This window comes from Theobroma cacao, chromosome 6 (assembly GCF_053813885.1).
Source record: "Theobroma cacao isolate CCN51 chromosome 6, ASM5381388v1, whole genome shotgun sequence".
Lineage (NCBI taxonomy): Eukaryota > Viridiplantae > Streptophyta > Magnoliopsida > Malvales > Malvaceae > Theobroma > Theobroma cacao.
This window is the reverse complement of record NC_142644.1, coordinates 8110825-8135872: the sequence shown is the minus strand read 5'-3', so window position 1 is coordinate 8135872 and position 25048 is coordinate 8110825. Positions and strand designations below refer to the sequence as shown.

The following is a 25048-nucleotide window of genomic DNA, read 5'->3' as shown; positions in this document are numbered from 1 at the left end:
ATTGGATTTAGTATTGTAAACGTGGTATTCAAATCATGCAAATCAAATAACTCAATAAACTATGCTTAGCTTTACTGTATTAAAATAGTTAAAAGGGTGTATCCACTTACCTTCGAAATGTCGACCTTTACCAACAAGCAAGACTTTACTCTAGTGAATTCTTTGGAGTTTATCAATATAAACATTGCTCAGACAATAAATCACATAATAACCTTTCTAAACTTTTTCAAAACTAACTCAGTTCATCTAAAACTAGTTTTCTAACTTAAACTTACTACTACTTAACATAATAAATGCTTAAAAACTTATAAATCTTTCATCACCTTAGGTGAACTTTGATGCTAAGGTAAATCACAAAATCTTTGAGCTTTAGTGTTCAACAGAAAAATTTAGGAGTAAAAATATTGTTTTTAGTGTTGAAAAATTCATAAATCAAGATTTAAACATCGAAAAGATGTCAACTTTGTTTGAAAAACCCAAAACTAAGCTCTCAATCTTCCAAAATAATGATTTAGAATGAAAATGAGTTTAAGAGAGCTTAGATTTGCTGAAAAACTGATGAGAGGTGGCTTAAAATGAAAAACTCTCAAAGTTGAGGTCATATTTTTACTATGAGATGTGAAAATACCTTTATACCCCTTTTATTTTTTTTCAAAATTTGACGAAATGTATTAATACATTTGGCAATGTATTGATACTTTTGGTTCTCAAAAATTTTATTAATATATAATGAACATGTATCAACACATGTTCATCAAATGTATCAATACATCATAAATATGTATCGATAAATTTGAGACAGAATACAATTTCTGAGACAAATTACCTACAAAAACTTAGTCATAGCATGAATTAAACTTAACAATTCAAATTTCTATATTACTAAAATATGAGTTTTCTTAGTCAATTTCATTTCAACACATATTACACATTTGTTAAAGCATTCTTTATATTAAGAAAAAGCATTAAATCAATAGCATTTACAATGGAGACAGTAGTCGTCGGGGTAGAACCTTTAATAGTAGTGGTGGAAGCAACGATAATGGTAGCAACATTATTTGTATGAGAATTCATTTTATCCTTAAGATTGTTGGTGAGAATTAAAGCTATAAATAACTCAAACAAGTCTGAAATGTGATACTCTATCCTTAAGGACAATTTTCACCCCTTCGGAATATGAAACTCAATGCAAAAAGATTAAAGCTATTATCTCCCAAGATTCAACACTCTTTCTGAATAGTTTGCACAAACTATCAAGAGTACATGAGCAACAAAAAATATAAATAAGAAAGAATCCAACAAAGCTAAGCAGAGAAGAGAAAGTAGAAAGAATTGAGGTGTGTTGAGAATGAATGTGGAGGCTAGTGTTTATAGGAAGGAACAGTTGAGAGATAATTAGGAAATACAATATTTTGTGATTAGGAAAATATTGTGTAACGTTATAAAAATATTTTGAAAAATAATCACCAAATCAAATTTATAATGTTGGTAGAATCAAAGACCAAATCAAATTCTATTTTCCAACCAAGGTACAAAAATATCACTTGGGCCTAATCCACTTGTATACCTGCATGTAGAGGGAGAAATCCACATTTTTTCAAAGCTTAGCCCAATCTTGTGTGCTCATGAAACCACTTTCTTTTTTAGTTTTTAATAAGCCTATAATGGATTTGCTTATATAAAGTACTAACATCTTTTATACTTAGACAATGTAGGATAAAAACCTTATGAGATATCAGTATATGTCCAACAGTTGAAAGGGAGACAATGGAAAGAAAGCGATGGCCTAATTAGAGAAAGGAGAGATGAGGTGAAGAGAAAAGCAGAAAAAAAAGAAGAAGAAAAGTTCAAAAATACCCTTTAAATTCATGAAATATAAAAAAAAAACTGGTGTTAAGTGTAAGATCTTATGTAACTTAGAATCATTCTAGTTTGGATTTAGATATTAAGTTGTAAATATATTTTATAATGAAAAACATGCTTTATTATTAGAAAACACAATACTATATAGGTTTTGAATAACTTTAGAATACATAAACTTCTTCATATTTTATTTCTTTTTGGTGTAGCATCGAAAAAAAACTCTTAACTCTTTAGAAAAAGTCAAATAAATTTTTATTCTTTTATTGTGTTTAATAAAGTTATTATACTTTTATTTTGAGCCAAATAAGCCTTTATTAATAATGATTGATTAATTGTTATTAATTAAAATATTATTTATCATTTTATGTAACGTGACATTAACACAACATATTGAAATAAAATAATAAATGATGACGTGATATGTTAATATAATCATGTTACATTTTCATTTTTTACGTCAATATTATATGAGTATAAAATGACAAATGATTAATGATAATTACCATTAGTTATAACATTAATTACAAATACCTATTTGACTCAACATGAAAACATAAAAACTTCATGCAAACTTATTTAAAATTTTTAAATAATTTAGAGACTTTTTCTAGCACTTAACCTTTATTTTGTTAATTTACTTTTAAGAAATATATGTAAAAGAAAAAAAGAAAATAGCATGACTCAGAGGCCAAATTCTAAAAATTCCCCTTTCAGAAAGTCCTATACAGCCTTTTACAGAAATCAAAACTCAAAAGCCTTCATATTTTCACTCAGAAAAAACAAACTCACAAAACCCCCCGCACGAACGCAAAAACCCTTTTGAAGAAAAAGAAAAACTGGAAAACCCTTTTTTACACCCATATTTTCTACCATAAGAAAGGTGCTTCAGTCTCTTTGTGTTTCTCCAATGGAATCTCTTTCAAGTTCAGTGTTCCTCTCTAATCTCCGTGAGACATACCCGTTTCTCAACACCGAATTGCCAGCTGCTGCTGCTTCTTCTTCTTCTTCTTGTTTGATCAAAGCAGCAAATAAACGAATTGGGTCTCTCAAATTCAAGTCTAAAACCTCTCCTTTTGATGGGTTTCGTCTCCAAGCTCTATCTCGCGAGGTACCTAATGAAGGTGAAGACGAGCCGCAGCCTCTTACCCTTAATAATGGGTTTCGCTTTGTCTCTGAAGAAAGTGTCTCTGTATCTCAGGTGCTAAGAACTAAATACTATGAATGTTGTTTTTTTTTGTTTTTGGTTTTCTCTGTTGTGTACTTATTTGGATTCTTTTTAAGTTGTATATGTATAATGTTTGTTTTCTTATCTCTAATTCTTGTCTGAGAACATCTAAGAAAGAAACATGAGAAACCACCTTATTCTGTAAAAAATTCATATTTAGGGTGTCTATCATATTTGCCAAGCTTTTGATACAAATATTCTTAAATGATTAAATATTAATTTTTATTGTGAATGAAAAAATGCTTGTTTTACTTTTATATTATGTTTGAATGTGTGCTAGATTTTAACTGTTTGCCCATTTTTAATGAGTAACGAATCGGCTTTAGCTTATTAGAAACTCTTGAGAAAATAAAAGCAAATAGCAAAAGTCGCAGCTAAATGAAACTTAAGAAGTTCGAAAATTTCAAATCTAATGAACTTAATGGTTTAAAACTTTTAGTATAAGGGTGTGGATCTAAGCACTAGTATATTGTATGAGCTTGTAGTTCTAGCATGATCTTTGGAACCCTTTTCCTGTTTTCTCTCTTGGTTGACATAGACACTTGTTGGATATATCAAATGGCTACTTCGGCTCAGTATTGATGGTCTCTCTCATGTTCTGAAGGGTGACTCAAATCACAATAAAAGCAGCGAAAAGGATGTAGATAAATTGATAAAGGTTGAAGCCCCTTTTACCGTCCCACATGGAAGTGGAGCAAGTGGGGGTACAAGAGCTGGGCTTTTCAGAACCCCAATATCTGGTGGAGTGCAGAGTGCAACTTCTGCACATGGGTTACCTCGACCAGCCTTAGCAGTCCGAAATTTGATGGAACAAGTAAAGGCTATTATTTGAGTTCTAAATACTGTCATATGAGAAATGAGAAAAAAAATGATTTCTATGTATTCTCTTTCTCTGTGTTTTGTTTCCAGTTAAATTTTAATTTAGTAGTCCTGAATTTATTGCCTCTGTAATTTTAGGCCAGATTTGCTCATCTATGCACTGTAATGTCTCGGATGCACCACCGACGAGAAGGGTATCCCTTTGGCTCTCTGGTAGATTTTGCACCTGATTCAATGGGTCGTAAGTTGTTGACTTTTCAAGATTTGTTATTTAGTTGCTTTCTGGTTCCACCATAGAAATATTTTATCTGAATATTTATTTAAATTTTTTTTGTTTCCTCTGTTAATATTTTATTTTTAAATGAAACAGCCTTTGAAACTATGTGTTTTATCCTTTATAAAAGCAACGTACTTTCATTTCCTATAACACTGGTAAATATGCAAAAGGAATATTTTTTTTTAGGGTATAAGTTATTCGCTTTATTTAACATAGCTTTGTTTTTCAATTTGCAGACCCAATATTTTCATTTTCACCATTGGCCATCCACACACGGAATTTATTAGCAGACCCCAGATGCACCCTTGTCGTGCAGGTTAGTTCTTTCGATATGTTTGCTCTGATGGATTATCCGGGTTAGTTATTCTCCATTTATGGAATTTATTGACAATTAGGTGTACAGATACCTGGATGGAGTGGCTTATCGAATGCAAGGGTAACAATTTTTGGTGATGTCTACCCACTTCCTGAACATCAACAGGTGGTCACTCAAATCCTTATGTTTTTTTTCCTTCCCTTTTTTTGGTGAGGGCTGAGGGTGGGGAAGGGGGTAAGCAAATATAGGGCTGGGATATGCACTTAAAAAGATTGGGACTTCTTCTTTTTCCTTTATGGGCTCATGGCTTTACAAACGGCTGTGGAGAGCAAGTTTCTGTTGCCTCCAACTAAGGGAGTCTCCTTGTGGATTAGCTTTTAGAGGATGTCTAGTCTAACTTCTGTTTCTTCACCTTTGAAAGAATGTGTAATTTGGATAGTTTTTCCACTTGGTCTTAGCTTTCTTCTCTTTGATCACATTTTGGGGGGTTATCCTTTATATGTAGGATCCACTAAATGTCTTCCATGATTTGTATTACGTATATCTATACAATTTGGGCCTAAAATATGCCTCTGTCCTCTGTTGCGGGGGAGTGTGATGTCTTTGGTTTTGAAATTAAAATGCCTGGTTATTTTGCTAGGAATGGGCTCATAAACAGTACATAGCAAAACATCAACAAGGGCCATCACAACAGTGGGGAAATTTCTACTACTTCAGGATGCAGAACATAAGGTCTGTTTTAGTCTATAGTTTTTCTTATTTCTGGTTCCTTCTTAGAGAGTATGGGCTACTTTATGCATTGCATCTCATCTGGACCTGTTTTTTTTGGTGATACCTTTGTTTGAAAACTGCTAATATCTGTTATACAGTCATGCACAACTTATAATATTTAGTAGAGGTTAATGTTTCAAAAGCACCAATTAGAATATTCAAAATGTGTTTTCTATTGGGGGTATTTGGGGGGGGGGGGGGGGGGGGGGGGGGTGGGGGTTGGTGCGGGGTTGCTTTGAGTTCCTTAGACAGCTTTGGAATCAACTCTTGTTGTCCTGCTAGTACTTTTAGTTGGTGATTCTACCACAAGCTTTGGTATAACTAGAGATGGCACTAGAGAGAGTTGCAACTGCCTTATTTGCCTTAAAAGACTGTTGTCTGTTTATATCACTCATGCAGGTTGGTAAGATTCCCTATTACTTTTCCATTTGGAAAGTTGATTCCTATTTCCAGCTTTCTTGATCCTTCAAATCCTAGGAAAACTCTTGCACAAATAATCATTTTCAAATGGTGTACCCCTCACCCATACGTCTAAACTTATAAAATCTTTCTGGTTATCCAAGTAGAGAAAATAGCAACATTTTTTTAAAATCGGACCATTTAAAGAACCAGTAAGGTGACAAATTCTGGTTGTAGCTGGTGGTTCAAATATTTTTATTTTTTTTATTTATTACTTTTGTTCAGGTGTTTTCCTATTTCATTTTTTAGTTTTGTAAAGTTTTTGAAAGTTAATAGACTTAGAAATATGGCAAAATACTAAAAGAAGTAATAATGCAATTGGGGGTTTAGGGAGTCACAGACCTGCTGCAAGTTTTGCCTTAATTGTCATGTTTTGTTTATGTCTGTTTCTCTTGATTTCTCTTTGGGTTGGCTGCCTTTTCTATGGCTTAAGAATCTTGATCTGGGTGTACAAGGGGTGTTTATGTGGTTGTGGAAGTTTCCTTGCTGCTGGTGGTCGTGTGGCCTTGGGGATTGCTTTGGAAGGCTGGGAACGAGTGGTTTGGTCTATGTAAATGGGGGAGAATTTTGATGGTCTGGAGTTTTACTTGTTTTAGCAAGAGAAGGAAACAGGCATGCTGGTTGTGTTTCCTTGTCTTACTAAATTCCTGGATGGTTTAATTTTTGGTTGGTGAAACGGGTGTAGGCTTAGAGGGCTAACTGTAAATGTAAAGGTAAATTTTTTGTTTGAAGGGCGCAGTTACTTACTGGTGTTTTTGTCTTGCCAGTTGTGTTCAGAGGGTTAAGACTGTTCTTTCCAGTGTTTGTCTCCTCCTTTGTTTGTACATGGATACCCTATCTTTATGAATGATTTCTAACTTTCAAAAAAAAAAAAATAATGCAATTGGAAAGATGAGAGTTTTCATACTTTTTTCCCATTTAAAATAAATGGAAAAGTGAAAAGGTACATGGGGAAATGTAATTGTCAATGGTTGGACTCATGGAAAAAGTGAAAAGATGCTTTGCAAATTGCATGGGATACGGGAAAGGTAAAGAAAGAATCTTTAGAAATGTAGTTCTTCTCACTTACTGGTTCTTAAAATAGTTGGGTTCTAAAAAACTGTTCATGATTTTTTTGGCTTTCAAGGAGTTTTTGTCTGAGGTATGCTTGTGGCATCATGTACCTAGGCTCCTGCTTGCCACTGCAGGCTTGCAGCCATATAAATTTTCTAGTTTCTTGGATGCCTAATCAATGTAGTGTTCAAGTATATGGTTCTATGCTCTTCTTCATTATTCCCTCTTTGATAACTGAAATTGGTTGGATATGGAGAAATGAAGAAAATCCTGTTCTAGTGTGTGTTTTGATTGTTAGTTTCATTGCCTTGTATTAACTACCTTAAAGAGTCTTGGTTTCTGTATAAGATATATAACCATGTAAAATAGCGCAATGGTTTTGCATTCAGAAGTCTGATTAGCAGTGGGATAAACATTATTAGTTAATAAGCAATTCTCTTATTTTTCCTCTTGATCTTTTCTTTCCAACTATTGATTGTATTAATATTTTTGAATAGTTTGTACTTGCATAATTTGTTATATGTTGCACGCAATGAATGTGTTTGTTTGCCAAATCTATTTCAGTGACATATATTTCATTGGAGGATTTGGCACTGTTGCATGGGTTGATGTTAACGAATATGAGGCGCTTAAACCTGATAAGATTGCAGTTGATGGAGGTGAACAGAATCTGAAGGTGAACTTTTTAAATTCTCAGAATTTCGGTTTTCCGCTTGGATGGTATTCTATTTTATTTTTGTTGTACTATTGCAGCTGTTGTTGCCGCTAAAAGATATTTATGGTTTTGTTGTTCTTTTCTATCGAAGATCTCAAGCTACTACTAATTCATTTACTATACATGTGCTCGAATGCAATTTGTCAGTATGCCCAGTTTTTGATCAAATTTGCTTTTACCATAGGAGCTAAATGCAACCTTTTCAAAGCCCCTCAAAGAGCTACTATCAATAGAAACTGAGGTTGATGATGCGGCTCTTATATCAATAGACAGCAAGGGAATTGACATCAGGGTCCGACAAGGTGCACAGGTATCATTTATTCCATATGATGGCACTTGACATGTTTAAACTTTGGGTTTCTAGGGGGAGCTGTGTGGTTTATGCCAGTTTTGTATCATAGTATGATGTATTATTTGCAGTTCAACATACAGAGGTTGTCATTTGAAGAAGGGCAGGCTGTTGAAACATTGGAGGAAGCCAAAGCTGCTCTTTGGAAAGTGATAAAGAAAGGGCAAGTGCAGAATCTGAAGAGATAGAAGTTGCAAATTTTAAGTCTTATATGAGGCATAAGGCGAGACGATGCAAATCTGAGCCATCACTGAATCTAATGTAATGCTATAGAGAAGGTTATTTATACATAAAAGTGAGTGTTTGTAATTTTCCTTTTTGCATGCAATTTGTAACATAGACTACCGGACTGTGGAACATTTTTATGTGGGTTTTTCCAGAAAACTTTTAGGTCAGTTATGGCCAACGCTTGTCATTTTATGGTAAAGGTGAGCAAATGGGTGGATTAGATAGTTTGATATATTATACTTAAAGATCAATAGCTTAAATATTTTTAAAAATTGATCAAATTTGGTCAAATATAAAGGAAGATTAAACCGATCAAATATAAAATTGGTTCAATTGATTTGATTTTTTATTTTGATCAATGGATTAAAATTTTATAATTTTTTTTACAAATTATAATATTAAAATTTATAAATTTTATTCATAATTATAAAATATATAAATTATGTATAAGTTAAATATATGTATATATGTAAAATATATTACTTTATTATATATATGAAATTAATGACATAATTTATATATTATAATATTTTAATTGATATATTAAAGTTTATATAAATAATAATTAATTACAAGTAATATGTTATAAAAATTAAATCGATAATTAATAAAATGATTAAGTTTAATTATATAAATAGAGTCTATTATAAGTTATAGTAATGTTTATTTATAAATTAAATATATGTATATATATATATATATATATATATATATATATATGTATGTATGTATGTATAACATATTTCATTATTGTGTATAGATGAAATTAATAACACAATTTATATGTTATAATGTTTTAGATCAAAGTTTATATAAATAATTACTAATTATAAATAATGAGTTATAAAAACTAAGATAATAATTAATAAAGTTATTAAGTGTAATTACATAAATGAAGTCTATTATAAGTTATAGTAATGTTTATGTATAAATTAAATATATTTATATATATAATATTTATATAATTATATATATTTATAATATTTTATATTACGAAATATTGCTATAAAAATAATATAAGTCTAATTTTGTGTCTTGGAGCCAAACCTTTTCACTTGGATAATATTAATAAAAATAATTCTTCAAAAATTTCCATTTTTTATAATACTTTTTAACTAAATTAAAAAGTATAATGACAAAGCCGGACCAATTCAAAGGTCTTTGATCTTCCCTTGAGTACAGTAACAAAATTGGGACTTATCTCTAAAAGATTTTTTTTTTTTCAAAAAAATTTGTCATCAACTGCAAATTCAACTTGCACATCTGATTTTTCATGAGATTTGGGAAAAGTAAATCGTTTTCTTCTTAAAAATTTTGTTATTATGGATGTTTTTTCAATTGGGTTTTAGTTATTTAAGTTGTTATTTAGATTATTTTAAAGCTTGTTTGTCATTTAAATTTAAATTTTAATAGTTTTTAAACTTTTTAAGTTTAAATTATTAGTAGATTGTATACTTTAGATGTGAAATAAATTTCTTCCTTGTTTTGGATTCAAGTTAATTAATTGGGTGTCCATGAACATGTAAAAAAAATTGACTTTTATAATCATCGAGCATTTAACAGGTTCGGGTATTCATTGAGTAGTGTACAAGGTATTAGAGTGCCAGTTTAGATTCGGATAGCATTTAAGCGATAGAGTATTTATAGAGTTTGAATCCTTTTATCAATTAACGGGTGAAATGTGATATCTAAACAATAACAACTTGAGAAAATTGTGAGAAATAACCTTCTTCATAAACCCAATTCAAAAATATCATTTTTTATAATTTTAACTATTTTTGGTCAATTTTTGACATGACTTGACAATAATACCCTTTAAACAATTTCAGACAAATTAAAATGGTTTCAGTTTTCTCTCTCCCCCCATCCAGATAAAAATTTTAAAATTAAATCTCGATTTCTCTTTTTGCTCAAATATGTTTATCTCGCCATCCAATTCGTAGAGATGACATCAAACTCTTTCTTATTTTGTTTTATTTTTTTGGATGGTGGATCTTGGGGTTTTTAAGGGCTATGAAAAACGATTTTGCTCAAGGAGAAAGAACGGCTAAAGCATGTTTGATGGGTTTTATGGTGGTTCATAGTTTTGTTGTGTTTGAGATTGAGAGATTGTTAAGCATGTTTGCTAGGGATTTTAATTTTTTTTATGAGATTTTGAGTTGAAATTGTTCAGGGAATATTTTTTAAAGAGGGTATATTTTATTTTTGTATAAGAGGAGTGAGCAAAGCCTCCCGATAGGGATATATTTTCTCTTACTTTGGAGGGTTATGGAGTTTTGTAACCTATCTTTTATGAAATGCACAATTTCATGGCTTAGCAAAAAAAAAAGTACGTGTTTTAGGTTTTTGAGTTTATTGGTTTATTCATAGAACCTCAAAATTGAGTTTATTGGTTTTTAGGTATTGCGTGACTTAATCACTGTGTGACTAGTTTTTAGGCATTACATGATTGGTTTTAGGTATTACGTGACTAGTTTTTAGACATTGCGTAACTGATTTTTAAGCATGTTTGATGGATTTTATGGTGGTTCATGGTTTTGTTGTGTCTGGGATTGAGATGATTGTTAAAGCATGTTTGCTATGGATTTTGATTTTTTTTATGAGATTTTGAGTTGAAATTGTTCAGAGAATATTTTTTAAAAAGGGTATATTTTGTTTTTGTATAAGGGGAGTGAGCAAGGCCTCCCGATAGGGATATATTTTCTCTTGTTTTGGAGGGTTATGGAGTTTTGTAATCTATTTTTTATGAAATGCACAATTTCATGACTTAGCAAAAAAAAAAAGTATGTGTTTTAGGTTTTTGAGTTTATTGGTTTATTCATAAAACCTCAAAATTGAGTTGACTGGTTTTTAGATATTGCGTGACTTAATCATTATGTGATTAGTTTTTAGGCATTACGTAATTGGTTTTAGGCATTACGTGATTAGTTTTTAGACATTGCGTGACTGATTTTTAAATAATGCCTAAGTCACACAATGCCTTACTAACTAGTCACGCAATGCCTTACTAACAAGTCACGTAATGCCTTACTAACAAGTCACGTAATGCCTTACTAATAAGTCACGCAATACCTATCAACAAGTCAAACAATACCTATCAACTAGTCACGCAATGTCTTATCAGAAACTAGTCACGCAATGCCTTATCAAAACTAGTTACACAATGCCCAAAATTAGTCACGCACAGCCTTATCAGAAACTAGTCACGCAATGCCTTATCAAAAACTAGTCACGTAATGCCCAAAGTCAGCCATGCAATGCCTATCAATTAGTCACACAATGCCTTATCAGAAACTAGTCATACAATGCCTTATAAAAAATTAGTCACGTAATGCCCAAAGTCAGTTACGCAATATCCAAAGTCAGTCACGTAATTCTCAAAAATCACCAAAACTACTGAATTCCATTTAACAAGATTAACAACTTCAAACGATACACCATATTCTATTTAACAACATAATTAACGAATATGAATGCTCAAAATGTTCAAAAGTTTTTCTTCATATATCAAACATCACTCTAAAATGCTTAAAAATGCTCACAGATTTTCTTCGTGTATCAAAACTACTCCAAAATGCTCAAAATGCTTAAACATTTTTCTTTCTAATAAGAAATACTCCAAAAATGAATAGTCTAATGAGAAAAGTTAAAAAAATATGAGTTAGTTTGAAACGTAAATCTAAACATACTTAACCCGTTAATAGATTTCGGGTTAAGATGTGAAGCTAAATAAATGAATCGATTCCATTAAGAATAATTTAATCTAAATTTTAATTTTTTTTAATAAAAATAATTAAATTATGAGAATATTTATTATCAAAAACACGTTAGGCATGCATAAAGCTCATTTAAAATAAAACCGTAACAGCTTTATATCTTTTCTGAATATGTTATCTCACAGTAACACTTTAGCACAGTAGTTGGATGAGCCTAAAATCTGGGAAGTCGGCCTCGGTTGGCAAAGCCGTTGTAGGCGTGGCGCCTGGGCACAAGTCCAAGCAGTTGGATAGGCCGCCCCGGCGGCGTCATGAGTAGAAAGTTGAAAGTAGAGAGTAGAGACAGATGGAAGGTGCTGTGGAAGACACTTGGCAACATAAGTGAGCTTAACGAGCCATGTCCATTGTCTAAGTGAAGCTCGTAATTTCCACAACGACAACGAATATGGCCAAACCCTTCTTGGCCCCTCCACCTATCTCTTTCCTTGCTGCTGAATTTACCATTTCCAATTCGACAATTCACCATTTGACAGTTATCAGCAACGACCAAAGTAAGGAAAAAATGAAAAAGACAGGAACATTTTCTTTGGCAATGAACAAAACCCAAGAAAAGCTTACCATTGTCCTCACAACAAATCCAGACCCATTTTAGAGTTTTCAGTTTCTACCCTCTGCCTTCCACACTCCCCCACTAACCATGGCCATATAATCCAAGCAATCATACTACCAAAAACAAAAACACACCACTCTTGCCATGGCAGAAATTAGCACCACTGCCCGTACCAGCAACTTCAATAATGGATCACCAATTATTAACTTAGCTCCAGACCATCTCTTCACAATCTTGCTTTTACTTCCTATAGAGTCAATTCTATCTTTTGCCATGACTTGTAAGAAATTCAGGCATCTGGCAAGTTCTAATTCACTGTGGGAGTCCATATGCAGGAGAGACTGGGGACCGATAGCCGTAGATGCCCTTAAGTCTTCTTTTCATGGTGATAAGGATCATCAACTGCTTCCATGGATTAGGCTATACAAGCAGGTGTCTCAGCTTGATTCCGTTTGCTGCTACAAACTCTCTGACCCAGATTCTGATTTGCTGTTACCAAGCCCCAGAGCCTCTCACTCCCTCGATTTTGTGTCTGGTTGCCTGGTTGTGTTTGGTGGTGGCTGTGAAGGAGGTCAGTCACTTGTACAGATAATCATAGCTCTATCGTTGCTTTTGTTTTGTTTTTGGTGCATGTCTCTAGGATGACATATCTCTTGTTTTCTTTGATGGGTTTTCCGTTGTAAATTGTGTATGTGGCGTTTTAAAATCAAATGGCTAAGGTGCCTTTGAATTTGTATTGGATACTAGTGAAGTGCATCTATGTCAACTAAACAGGTAACATTTCCATTTTGGTAGTATCTCGTTCAATTCAAGCATCTGTGTAGTTAAAAAGTCGAACATCCTGCTTGGAGTTTGTCTGAACTTTTGCTACTTGCTTTTTGTTACTTACTTTTTGCTTTCTTGAAGTTACTATAAATTACAAGCAAATGTTAGAATTCAAATCATAATTGATTAAAGATGAATAAATTACTGCAATCAAACACTAATTGTAGCATATAATGTTCTATATAAAGTAAAATCAATACGTTTTATTATCCAAAAACAGTATATTTTTAATTTTTAATTCTTTGAAAAATATCATTTGATTTTGTATCAAGATCCAATCTTTGCTCCTCTTCTTTTTGCTTGCAAAAGCAAAAGTAAAAAGATTAATAAAGTAACAACCAAACAGTATAGTAGCATTTTTTTTCATAAAACATGGGTATGATTACTGTAGAAGCACTGCAGTTAGTTCTGGTAGGTGAAAGTAAACCATTGCGAAGAGAGCTCATGTAAATTAAAAAGAACTATGATTAGGCAAACTTAGCCGTTCCTCATTTATTTTGTAGCAAATTTTATGATAACAGTCAAAAGGAATAAATCTGATCAACAACCTTTAAAGATCAACCGAATATTTACACCAGTCACACAGCTCGTAGTTAAGGTGATTGACATGGACCAATGTGTAGCCACTATTATATGGTGAGAGAATCTGAATCACAAAACAAACTAGCTGGGAGAAAGACCACTGTGATACTTTTATTTGCATCATAGGTCAAATTAAATATGTTTACCATGTAATTCCACAGGAGCTTGACCATTCACCCTTTTGTGTTGCTTATATAAATTATAATGCTTCATTTTATTGGATAGGAGATAGGAGGTAGTTTCACATGAACTTTTACACATGAGTACAAAAACTGCTGTAATGGTAGAAATCTTATGGCCACTTAGGTGTCTGTTATATAAGTATTTTTATTGATGTGCTGTTTATCCATTTTCTTCCTACAACATGTCTTTCCACCAGTAAAATAAAAGACCAATTTGTCCACATCCTCTAATGGCTACTTTTTGCTGTAATGGTAAAAACCTTAGACTGACAAGTGCAACAGCACACGTTCAAGTCTTAGAAGCAACCACTGCCCTTAGCTCTAGGCATTTGAGCGACAGACCAAAAGTCATTTTGATGATGTAAGAGGCCCTAGATGGACCAATTAGGGTCTTCTTGAGGATTATGAAATTGTAAGGGGGCATGAAAACTTTCCAGAGATAGTATCACTGCTGCCAGTTTCCTTGCTTCTATGGATGGCAAGGAGCATACCCTAGCTTCATCCACAAAGGAATTGTTAAAAAAATGTCATCACTCTTAAGTTTGAATAATTTCAGCTTCATGATATAAGATTGCTCTAGCTTATCTTTAGTAAACAAATATGAGGTACCTTCAGTGAACAAAACATTTTGAACATTCCATTGTTTCACTTTGTTTTTGGGTGATAGAAACCTTGCATTTGTTGGGAATGTAATCTCTAGTGAAGCATATGCAGTTTTGGCCAGTGATTTGGCAAATAATTAAGGAGCTACTTACAATTATCATCTGACTGCTTTAGTAACTAGTAAAAATGAAGAAGCCCTCTTTTTCTTGTTATCTCGTTGATATCATAACTTTCCCTTTTTGTTCTGTATTTTGCTCCTATTAGGGCGCCATGTTGATGACACTTGGGCTGCATACGTCGGTAATAATTCTCGGAGGATGTTAAAGTGGCAGAAGATTCATTCAGGTATCCCAAGTGGGAGATTTGGGCATACTTGTGTTCCCATTGACAATTATCTTGTTCTATTTGGAGGAATCAATGACCGGGGGAATCGTCACAGTGATACATGGGTGGGGCAAGTAGCATTCCACGAGAACGTTGGTATCTCGTTGTCGTGGAGGCTGCTAGATGTGGGGTCAATAGCACCAGCTCCACGCGGAGCCCATGCTGCATGTTGCATAAGCAACAGGAAGATGGTTATTCATGGAGGAATTGGTTGGAATGGTGTCAGGCTGGGTGATACATGGGTGTTAGAACTCTCAGAAAATCTTTGTTTCGGAACATGGCATGAGATTGTGAGTCATTCCTCTCCTCCTGCTCGTTCAGGACATTCATTGACATGCATAGGGGGAACACGAACAATTCTATTTGGTGGGAGAGGATTGGGTTACGATGTGCTGAATGATATCTGGCTCTTGGATGTGTCTGAGGATTATTCAAAATGGGTACAAATATTTTACGAATTGCAAAACATACCAGCAGGAGTTTCCCTCCCACGAGTTGGCCATTCAGCTACATGCATCTTAGGAGGACGACTGCTAATTCATGGAGGAGAAGATTCACAGAGGCACCGAAAGGATGACTTTTGGGTATTAGATATTAGTGCCATCTCATTAGAAAGTGTGGAGCCAGCTAGATTGAGCTCAGAGAGATTGTTGGCAAACATGTGGAGGAGACTTAAAGCTAAGGGTTATAAACCCAAGTCCAGATCATTTCACCGAGCTTGTGTAGATAATTCAGGGCGTTATTTGTATGTTTATGGCGGAATGGTGGATGGAGTAGTTGATCCTGCAGAATCATATGGACTTGGGTTTGATGGAGAGCTGTTTCTGGTGGAGCTGGTGCTTCAGCTGTAAAAAAAAGAGGTTACAGGGGTAATGTAAATATTTCCATCAAGGGTATCGCACTGCACTGAAAGTCTTGTACGTACATCCACCCTCCCACTTAGCTTAGCTTCTCCCCTGCTGTGTATGTGTTTCATGGACAAATTTTACAAAATAAATACCAGTCCTAAGACTCCTAGTGTGCTGCCATGAATCATTGATTCTGGGTACCAATGGTTTTAGAGTTGCATATTTGAGGAAATATTTCTCAGCACCTGCTACATTCTTTTGCTAATATCAAAGAGGTAGCCATAAAAGTCCTTACAGGCAAGACTTGGGAGCTAGTGTAAAATATGATACTTGTGCAAGGGGGTTCAAGTAGTAGCTTGACCTGATCAGTCCAGTCCCACAAAAGCTAGGGAGTAGGTAGCATAACATAAATTTTAATATCAAGAGTAAAATGGAAGATATTTTGTTTATGATTAATGTTCTTAATCACTATAATAATATATCAAACTCAATTCATCCCATTACGTTCTTATGATGAGAATTGGATTTTGGCAAGAACCATTAAAAATTAGTTTGAAAATGAGACCCTTTTGAGAATTAATCTCAATTAATTAGATGGATTTGAAATGGGACTTATTCCTAAGGTTCACTTTAATACAAGACTTGTATCCACAACTCATTTAAATCATTCGATTCAATCTTAAGCTTAACCCAATTTCATTTTATCAGAATAAATTAACAATAGAACATATCTTATTTGAATCTAAAAGGGCCTGTATTTAAATTTATATCGATCCAAACTTACTTAAATTATGTATAAGTTTTTAAAATATTAATTTAATTTAATATTGATAAATATTATTCTTGTATTTCCATTTTTTATATAAAGTAATACTAAATTAGAAAATGAATTTTAATTTACTTGTTTTTATCTTTCCATATGAATGATTGTTTTTTTTTTTTTTTAAAAAAAAGAAAATATGATATCAAAAATGAAGATTCAAAATATTTCGCGAATTAATTAAAATGTGAAGAATTGATAAAATATTAACCTAGTTTGATCTGATTCTAAAAATCACCACCTGAACCCGAAATGATCTCAAATCTAAAAAATTAAAATTCGAAATAACTCAAACCTAAAATGAAAGCAGACTTGATTGCCCATTTTAATTAAGGTAGAGATGTTGGTTGAAGGCTGAAGCCATAGCACTCCAATCTTCGCTCAATGAAGATGTTGAATCATGCCCCTGAGTTTTTTTAATAGAAAAACGAGCCCCATGACATATCACCCACCTCCACTCTATTTAATATTAATATCTATTTAGAACAAAATATCTATTTTTAAAATTAATAAATTTTCGTGTAATTTTAATTAAAATTTAAAAGTCAAAATAAAAGTATTCTTGAACAGAAATATTACAACTGCCAGCTTGTCATTTTGACGTGTGCACAAAACAAGGAAAAAATGTAATGCAAGCACAATATACTCAATAAATACCTCTTTAACTTTTTTTTTTCTTTCTATTTAACATAATTGCAATCTGCTCAAACACATTAAATTCCCTACCAGCATCAAGCCAACCCCGTAACAAAAGCCTTGGAGCCCCCCCTCCCCCCTAGTTAAGAAAAACAAAAGAGCTATACAACATGTTAACATGACAAAAAACACACCACCTACCCCATCCTCAACCATCACCATTACTGTCACTTATATGCACCTCTGCCACCACCAGCACCACCAAATCTTAATAGAAATAAAAGAAAAGAATCAATCTTTAAAGACGGTTGCTGAAAAAGTTTACAATGCACATGCTACTAAACTGGTATAACATCATTCTTCGATGTATCTTCACATCTCAATACGATACCCTCGAGACCAGCTGGGAAGATACATTTTCCCCACCGGCATCCTGTCGTCATTGGCTCGGGCGGAGGGACAATCATGAGCACATTGTCATTTCTCTGAACAACTCCCATTACACTAACAGTGCTTCCTTCTTTGATATACCTACAAATACAACAATTTGTAATTTTAAAAGTCACGACTTGATCTGCATTTTTCCAAAACCAACTTACTCTAAATTGAAAAAGGAAAAGATGATTCACGTGCTGGTCTTAGTCATTCAGAACTTTCCAACCTGAACAGGCTTTCAACTTGCCTCCATCCAACCCCAACTGCCTACCCCCAAAACAACCCAAAAAAGAAGGAGAGATAAACATATTTCACTTTATTATTTTTCACATAATTCAATTTGTTAACTACCTTCAACACTAATAGAATGGTGGTCAACTCAACCATAAATGGGTTTATTTATGTGACATTATGTAAACCTATGATAACAAGTTGCACACTTTATATGCCACATTGATCTGAGCCCATTAAATCATCCCAAAAGCAAAACTTGCTTCAGGCTCACGATCTCATCTCAGTTCCAAGGCACATGAAAACTGCTGTCACCTAATCCGCATAGCTAGAGAATATAATTATTGATAATTATCACTGAAGAAAATAAAACAAAAGATCCTAGAAAATGACTTGAAAGAATTTGCCAACTCAACTCTCAGCCCTATAAATAAAATATCACTCATCCTCAAAAGGAAAGTGAATCTATCAATAAGAGAGAACATTTACCCTTCTTTCATCCTCATTACACGGTCATCACTTGAAAGGTTCCTTTCTCCCAACCACCTAATGAAATCTGGAGATAATGTTTCATTGGCTGGGTTAACATCAATGATGATGGAGTCATCCACATAAGGAGTCACCCTCGCTCCATAGCCCATTTTCACCAAGGCTCTCAAACCTGACTGGAAATCGGAGATGTAGAAATCAACTGCACGCCTCTGTCGAGAAGATAGACACAAAAAGGTTACATTTGAAAGTTTAAAAATCTCAAAGCTCTAGCATAAAATTAAATTAAATTAAATTAAATCCTTCAAAAGACAGAATGACAGCCCAGATAAGAACCCCATGCAATTAGATAACCTTAGACAGCACGAAGAAAAAATGATGACAGACTAACCAGCTTCTGAGGAAACATGTATACAGTTAGTTGAGCAAAGCTTTCACATACTTGGTGACATGAGAAATGAGACAGAAGCTTCATTATATACTATCAACTGACAACAAAGGGAAAGAAAGGCACAAACCTCCCATTAAATCTCACGGAATAGTGAAGGACTTTAATAGATGAAATGAAACAATGTCCATCAGACTGAGGTTGCAATGGGTCAAGGCAGAGGTGTTTCTTGGCTGCCCTGCCTCCACCCTACCTTTTAAATATTTCATCCCACCCTGTATCAGGGGAAAATTTTCATCTCGCACTCACCCTATAACAAAAAAATTAATCTCCATACCCACCCCACCCTGCCCCACCTCAACAATAACACAAAATAAAAAGAAAAATATAATTTAATCATACTAACTCAAAGATTGTTGTTTAGCCAATCATGCTAGCATATATAGACACTCACTAAGTCGAACTATATGACTTTGTTTCACAACAAATCTCTCCTATATGTTCATGGTGGGGTGAGGTTACCAAGATCCACCACCAACACAAGTATTTTTGAAATGTAAAAAAAAAAAAAGTCTGCGCTGACCAACCCCAACCCCTTTCAAAGTAAGAAAAAAGCCACACCTTTCAGGTCCAACCCCCAACTCATTTCAAAGAAACAAAAAGGCCAACCTGAAAGATGGATAGGGTTTCACCATCCTGAAATCAAACATCAATGTGGAAACATTATTTTTGGAAATAAGAAAAGACTCAGAAAATGTTTATCTATGAAAACTTGGAAAATAAAAGCACCAATTTGAAAACGGGGACAATGTCCATCTTCTCATACAACATTTGTTTACAGCACACCTTTGCAGATAACTGTTTAAGCAGGAGCCACCTGTATCAGTTCACAGCTTACCTAATTACTCATAAAAGCATTACTCTAACTGCTTGAAATTGTGCGATGAGAACATGCCTTTTTTATTAAAAATCTAAAGCATGGGGGTGGGGAGACCAATATTGATTAAAAAAACCCTCAAAAAAGGGCAAAGCACTTATTGAAACTGAGAACTTAATACTCCAATAACTTACTTCCAACAATCGAAGTCCCCAGGTAAAACGACGATGAGTAGGGTTGGCAGCTTTAGAATCCCATCCTCGGTACTCGTACAAACTAGTAGACGTATACACACATCTAGGAACTTTCTGGAAGGATGACTCAAGAGGCACATTACCACATGTTACCACCTTCAAGAAATACAAGCAAACACTTAGATGTCATGAACATGTAGGCAGCTGGGTAAAATTAGAGAATCACAAAAAAAATACACAAGCTTTACCGAAATCACTAGTTTTTTCAACTCCTACAACTTAGACAACATACAACAATTATGCCTAAAAGTGAGTCATATCTTCATCAATGCTCATAAATGTCCAGTCGAATCTGGATTTTGATTGAACAGGCTCAGCCCCATGGTAATTATCAGAGGACCTTAGTTGGCAAATTTAAACCAACATATAGACAGATTCACTTTAACATCACACTTCACGTGTAACATATTGAGTAGATTACTGATGTTCAAATATGTATGTTACATAACATTACTGTGAAAATCTATAAATTAGAGTGCTAACTCAGAAAGACATGCTAACTACCTCAAGCCCATGGATTCATTACTCCGAATATTCATGTTCACCACACAAGTGGTATGAATCTATGGCACCAATATGAAAATAGACAACTTTACCATTTCCAGAAATGATCAGGTAGAATGCAGTGCAGGCCTTTCAATGTCTCTAGTAAGCAAATTAATAACTTAATCAAGTTATAAATTGGTGTCTGTCGGTGCATCCACAAATTATTTTCACCTTTTACAGTTCTAAATTTTTACAATAATTAAAAGGATAGGGTATATATATAATATAAAATACAATAAGATTACAAATATTCCCATTCCTCATATTCTCACTTCTAACCACCACCACCTTCTTCTCTAAGGTAGAACTTTCTAAGGGACAGTGACATTCTGAAAATCCTAATACCTCTCCCCAGAAACATACTGCTAGTTCCATTAATTTATTTTTAATTGGTGTTCAAAAATTGTTTGCAAACATGATAGGAGAATTTAAGATACAAATTTAAAAAAAGTTAGCCATATCCCCCGCTCCCAATAATAAACAAATAAATAAAATAACATGGGTAATGCAATCTCAAAAAAATTTCAGTTACACAAGCCCCAAGGATCAGACAGATAAGAGTCCAAAAGTGGGAGATTAGAGATTCAGAGCTTTAAAAAAAAGGGTAGAAAGGATTTGCACTTGAGCAAAACAGTGTTGAAAAACATTGGACACTCATGTAATTGTTGATCTCTAATTCCAGTATATAAAAAAAGTATCCTATCAAATTAAATCATTAAATCACATACCCCAGAGATCTTCACAAATTGCCCATTCTTTGCATTTCGGAGCTCAGCATCAGGATAACGAGCAATAAAACCCATAATAGCTCTTCTCCCCCAACATGAGTTCCAAGCAAATAATGCAGCAACAGTACCAAAAAGAACCACAACAACAATGAGGAGAATGGCATTGTGAACAGCTCCAAGAATAAAACCACCAGCAATGAAACCCATCACAAAAAGCAGTATCAATGACCATAATATAGGTTTAGGAAAGTTCCTCTTGAAAGAAAACTCATCATCTTGGTTCAGAATAGTCACAGCCTGATTATGTGCAACAGCAGAACCATGTACCTTCATCGATCCCATTGATTCCAAAGGACCAGACACTTTTCTAGGAGCCCCAGAAGAATTTAGTGGGCCAGATGAGATAGGCCCTGATGTAATGAGACCAGTTGCAGGAAGAACAGGAATAGGACCAGAGTTTTGGCGTCCACTTGGTGTTACTCCACCAGATTGGGGGCCAGATGATTTCTTTACAGGATCCCCATGTCTATTCAGCGGTCCAGAATTTGACTTCTTTAATGAGGCTGAACCAGACATGCCTCCAGTAAGTCCAGGGCCTGAGGAGGTATAGCCTGCCCGAGGTGCTGCATTAGGCAAGATTGGTCCAGAATGTGAAGCAGCACCTCCAAAGGATCCAGTCCTCGAAGGGGCATTATTTATAGGTCCAGATTTCCTAGACTTAGAGCCATCCACAGGGATATCAAACATTTTCCCCAATTCTCCTGACTTTTTAATATCACCACCAGTATAAGGCATGGCTACTGAGCTCATGGTCGGAGTCCTTTCCTTAGGCTGTTCTGGCCTACCTGATACATAAAGGCCATTGCTGAGCTGATGAGATGGGAATCTGGAACCCATCTAGCTTCCTATGTACAATGCAGAAGATATTACACAGCAAACGTTTCTAGCAGCACGATGACAAGTAACTCAAAGTCCTCCTGACAAAAAAAGCACCTTAGCTATCAGAAGAATAGTTCAATTCTCATAATTACAGAGATATATTCTGGTGTTATAATGAACCAAGCATAAAAAAATACAGACTATGTACTTACATAACACACATATAACAGCACTAAAAGGCACATTTTCAAAATATGCTTCTACATGATAAAATACTGTTCTCATGAAATTCACACACATAAACAGAAGCAGCACTAAAATTCCAATAACTGGTATCATGACAAATTTCCATTTGAGCTAAAACACAAGTGGGTTGATAGTTAATCAGCCAATTTGAGTCAGATCTGTGAAATGGAGCGTAACATCTGACGGTAGCAATGCGGAAACCAACAATCTCAACAAAGCAAATTCAGTGACAGGAAAAATAATGACAAAGAAAATGAAAAAGGATAGAATTGAACAGACCAACTCGATCAAATCAGTGTACCTGAAAACAGGATTTGAAAAATCAGATTCTTCAACAATAGTTACTGCAGAGAAGAACTCCATAAAAACCCCCAGAGTCTTCTGATTAAAAGAGCCATTTAAGAATCCCAGTTTGCAGTAATTGTTATTTAGAGCACTTCCATACAAACACTGCTACACTCTGTTTCCCATTACTATTCCTAGAAACAAAATTAAAGTACCTGACATATCTTCTGCTGCTTAAAATTTTAAAAAGTTCTATAACGTCCTACAAGTAAGCTTAAGAGCTTCATTGTGATTGAGTGGAGACTACTGTAATCCCATAAAACCCAGCATACTTGAATCCACAAACTAGACATCCAACAAGCATATTACTATTCAGGAAATTATATCCACACAAGCATTTAGAAAAGCAGTGAAGAGAACCATGAAGATCTGAAACCATGAGAAGAGAATCAGAAACAGCCAGTCCAGTTCACTGAGATTTTACTGACAGCAGGCTTATTTTATTCTCCTCTCGAATGGTTTATAAAGAACTACTGAATCAAACTCAGTCAAATAACAAAGATTCTACAAGGGATCATTAACGTCTTCATTCTAAAGATGAGAGAGAGAGAGAGAGAGATTTTCAATCAATCACCCAAAGGAAAGAACGAAGCATACCCAGATCACACTTTGAAACAAAATTGAGATGAAAAGATTAAGATCCAAGGCTCAATTAACAAAAGTTCCCAATGACTAGAAAATGTTTGATTCAACATTTTGAAGCTCTTTTTCCCACTTTAAAAACGACCGGTACTCGTGAAAAGATTGTAGATTGTCATTGCTTTCCAATTAAGAAAGATATATCATACAAAAAGACACATGCTGTAGCATACACCAAACACCTAAGGAACCAAATTGACAGCCCAAATCAAAGGGGGGAAAAAAACGTACATTCCCATCCTATTTTTTCTTTTTACTAAAAATAGAGAAAAATGAAGGAGATCTACGTAAACAAGTAGATATTTTCAAGCTTAAAGAGTTAAGATCAATGTACGACATAACACGCATTACGAAAGGAAAAAGTTTTGCTTAAGAAGACCCAGAAGCAACCGAAGAGTAAAAACAATGTCTAAAGCATACCCAGATCACCATTTTGAAGAAAAACCAATAAAATGGGAAAGATCTGAGGAAAAAGAACAAGCTTTAAAGGGAATGAAGATAGAAAGACATACCTGAAATTGAAGAAGAAGACGACGAAGACGAAGAAACATGAAGTGAAGAGGAAACCAGGAGATTCGGAGACATCCTACGAGAAAAAAAAAATCCCACTCTCTTTCTCAGGAGAAAAGGTTACAGTAGAGAGAGCACTGGTAGTAGCGGTAGTAGTAGTATTTTGTTTTCTTCTTCCTGGTGAGCCTTGAGACTTGAGAGAGCCGCAACATCTGGTGGGTTGTCTCGTCCAGCCAATTCCTCCAAACCAAATTTATATATTTATTTTTTTTATTTTTCTTTAAATTTTCATTAAATATTTAACCATTAAAGTAAAAACATTTGTGAGAGAAATTATTACTGGTGTTATTATAGAGGATGGACAGGCTCGCTCTCTTCTCTTCCCTTCTAGTTCTTGGTTAGGTCATGAATACGAATGTTGAAATGACGAATTTGCCCATTACTTTAGCAGTCCTTTTTTTATTTGACGTGACTTGCACTTTTGCTCCCAGCACACACACGTGCCTTGATTTGTTACTTTCTCCTTATTGCCACTTTCCCCCCGTAACTTTGGAAATTTTACTCACTTGCCCCACTAATCCTTCATTTACGTAGGAATTCATGGTCTTTATCATCTTACACGTGAATATTTTCAGTTTAATTAAATATAAGTATTTTGAATTTTAAATAATTAAAATTATTTAATATCTTTCATATATATATAAGCATGGATATTTATAAAATATTTTATTAACGAAAATAGATATATTTACTCATTATATAATTAAATTTTTATTTAATTATTTATATTATGATTATTAATAGATTTATCTAATTATCTAATTTATTTACTCATTATATAATTAAATTTTTGAATGATTTCGTTGAAAAATATTTTTCTTAATTCTAATAACATTGAATGATTTATAAATTAATATTATAAAAAATTTCTATTATTTATACTATTTTAGTAACATTTGTATTTTATATAATTATTATTTTAAAAATAAAAAAAATAAATATTCACATGTGAATTGATTTATTATTCAATAGTGTTAAGAATTAAACCAAACATTTATAATGAATGTCATTCAATACAATCAGAATTCTTTTATATTGAATAAATTTTATTAATATTTAAAATAAAAGTTTTTAAAATATAATGAATAAATATATTCGTTTTCATTAATCAAAAATCTTAATAACATCCAAACTTTTATA

At 33.7% G+C, this 25048-nt stretch overlaps 3 protein-coding genes across 5 annotated transcripts; 2 read left to right on the top strand and 1 right to left on the bottom strand.

Moving 5' to 3' along the window:
• Nucleotides 1-2589: 2589 nt before the first annotated feature.
• Nucleotides 2590-8307, top strand: LOC18595622 (Pyridoxamine 5'-phosphate oxidase family protein). 2 transcript variants are annotated; one of them, XM_088807038.1, is made up of 9 exons: nt 2590-3061; nt 3693-3902; nt 4046-4148; nt 4421-4500; nt 4588-4665; nt 5141-5232; nt 7348-7459; nt 7683-7808; nt 7931-8307. In XM_088807038.1, the coding sequence occupies exons 1-9, from the start codon at nt 2771-2773 to the stop codon at nt 8033-8035; spliced, it is 1197 nt and encodes a 398-aa protein (XP_088663164.1). In that variant the 5' UTR covers nt 2590-2770; the 3' UTR covers nt 8036-8307. The 2 variants fall into 2 exon arrangements, with proteins under 2 accessions (XP_088663164.1, XP_007023724.3); XM_007023662.3 differs by having other exon boundaries at nt 2592-3061; nt 7919-8307.
• A 3951-nt stretch (nt 8308-12258) lies between these two features.
• On the top strand, nt 12259-16005 carry LOC18595621 (Kelch repeat-containing F-box family protein). The gene is made up of 2 exons (XM_018123908.2): nt 12259-12972; nt 14858-16005. The coding sequence occupies exons 1-2, from the start codon at nt 12546-12548 to the stop codon at nt 15826-15828; spliced, it is 1398 nt and encodes a 465-aa protein (XP_017979397.2). The 5' UTR covers nt 12259-12545; the 3' UTR covers nt 15829-16005.
• A 1283-nt stretch (nt 16006-17288) lies between these two features.
• Nucleotides 17289-24098, bottom strand: LOC18595620 (protein SHOU4-like). Of its 2 annotated transcripts, none has more exons than XM_007023659.3 (5): nt 23851-24098; nt 21230-22206; nt 19896-20051; nt 18437-18648; nt 17289-17812 (listed from the first exon to the last, which is right to left on the bottom strand). In XM_007023659.3, the coding sequence occupies exons 2-5, from the start codon at nt 22124-22126 to the stop codon at nt 17620-17622; spliced, it is 1458 nt and encodes a 485-aa protein (XP_007023721.3). In that variant the 5' UTR covers nt 22127-22206; nt 23851-24098; the 3' UTR covers nt 17289-17619. The 2 variants fall into 2 exon arrangements, with proteins under 2 accessions (XP_007023721.3, XP_088663734.1); XM_088807608.1 differs by lacking the exon at nt 23851-24098 and adding an exon at nt 23297-23420.
• Nucleotides 24099-25048: the final 950 nt, after the last annotated feature.

Coding starts and splice junctions, on each gene's coding strand:
- LOC18595622 (XM_007023662.3), top strand. CDS start 2,771: ATGGAATCTCTTTCAAGTTCAGTGTTCCTCTCTAATCTCCGTGAGACA. Junction 4,501..4,587: donor GATGCACCCTTGTCGTGCAG/GTTAGTTCTTTC, acceptor TTAGGTGTACAG/ATACCTGGATGGAGTGGCTT. Junction 7,460..7,682: donor GAGGTGAACAGAATCTGAAG/GTGAACTTTTTA, acceptor CTTTTACCATAG/GAGCTAAATGCAACCTTTTC.
- LOC18595621 (XM_018123908.2), top strand. CDS start 12,546: ATGGCAGAAATTAGCACCACTGCCCGTACCAGCAACTTCAATAATGGA. Junction 12,973..14,857: donor TGGTGGTGGCTGTGAAGGAG/GTCAGTCACTTG, acceptor TGCTCCTATTAG/GGCGCCATGTTGATGACACT.
- LOC18595620 (XM_007023659.3), bottom strand. CDS start 22,126: ATGGGTTCCAGATTCCCATCTCATCAGCTCAGCAATGGCCTTTATGTA. Junction 20,052..21,229: donor AATTTGTGAAGATCTCTGGG/GTATGTGATTTA, acceptor TATTTCTTGAAG/GTGGTAACATGTGGTAATGT. Junction 18,649..19,895: donor GGGGACTTCGATTGTTGGAA/GTAAGTTATTGG, acceptor TCTTCTCGACAG/AGGCGTGCAGTTGATTTCTA.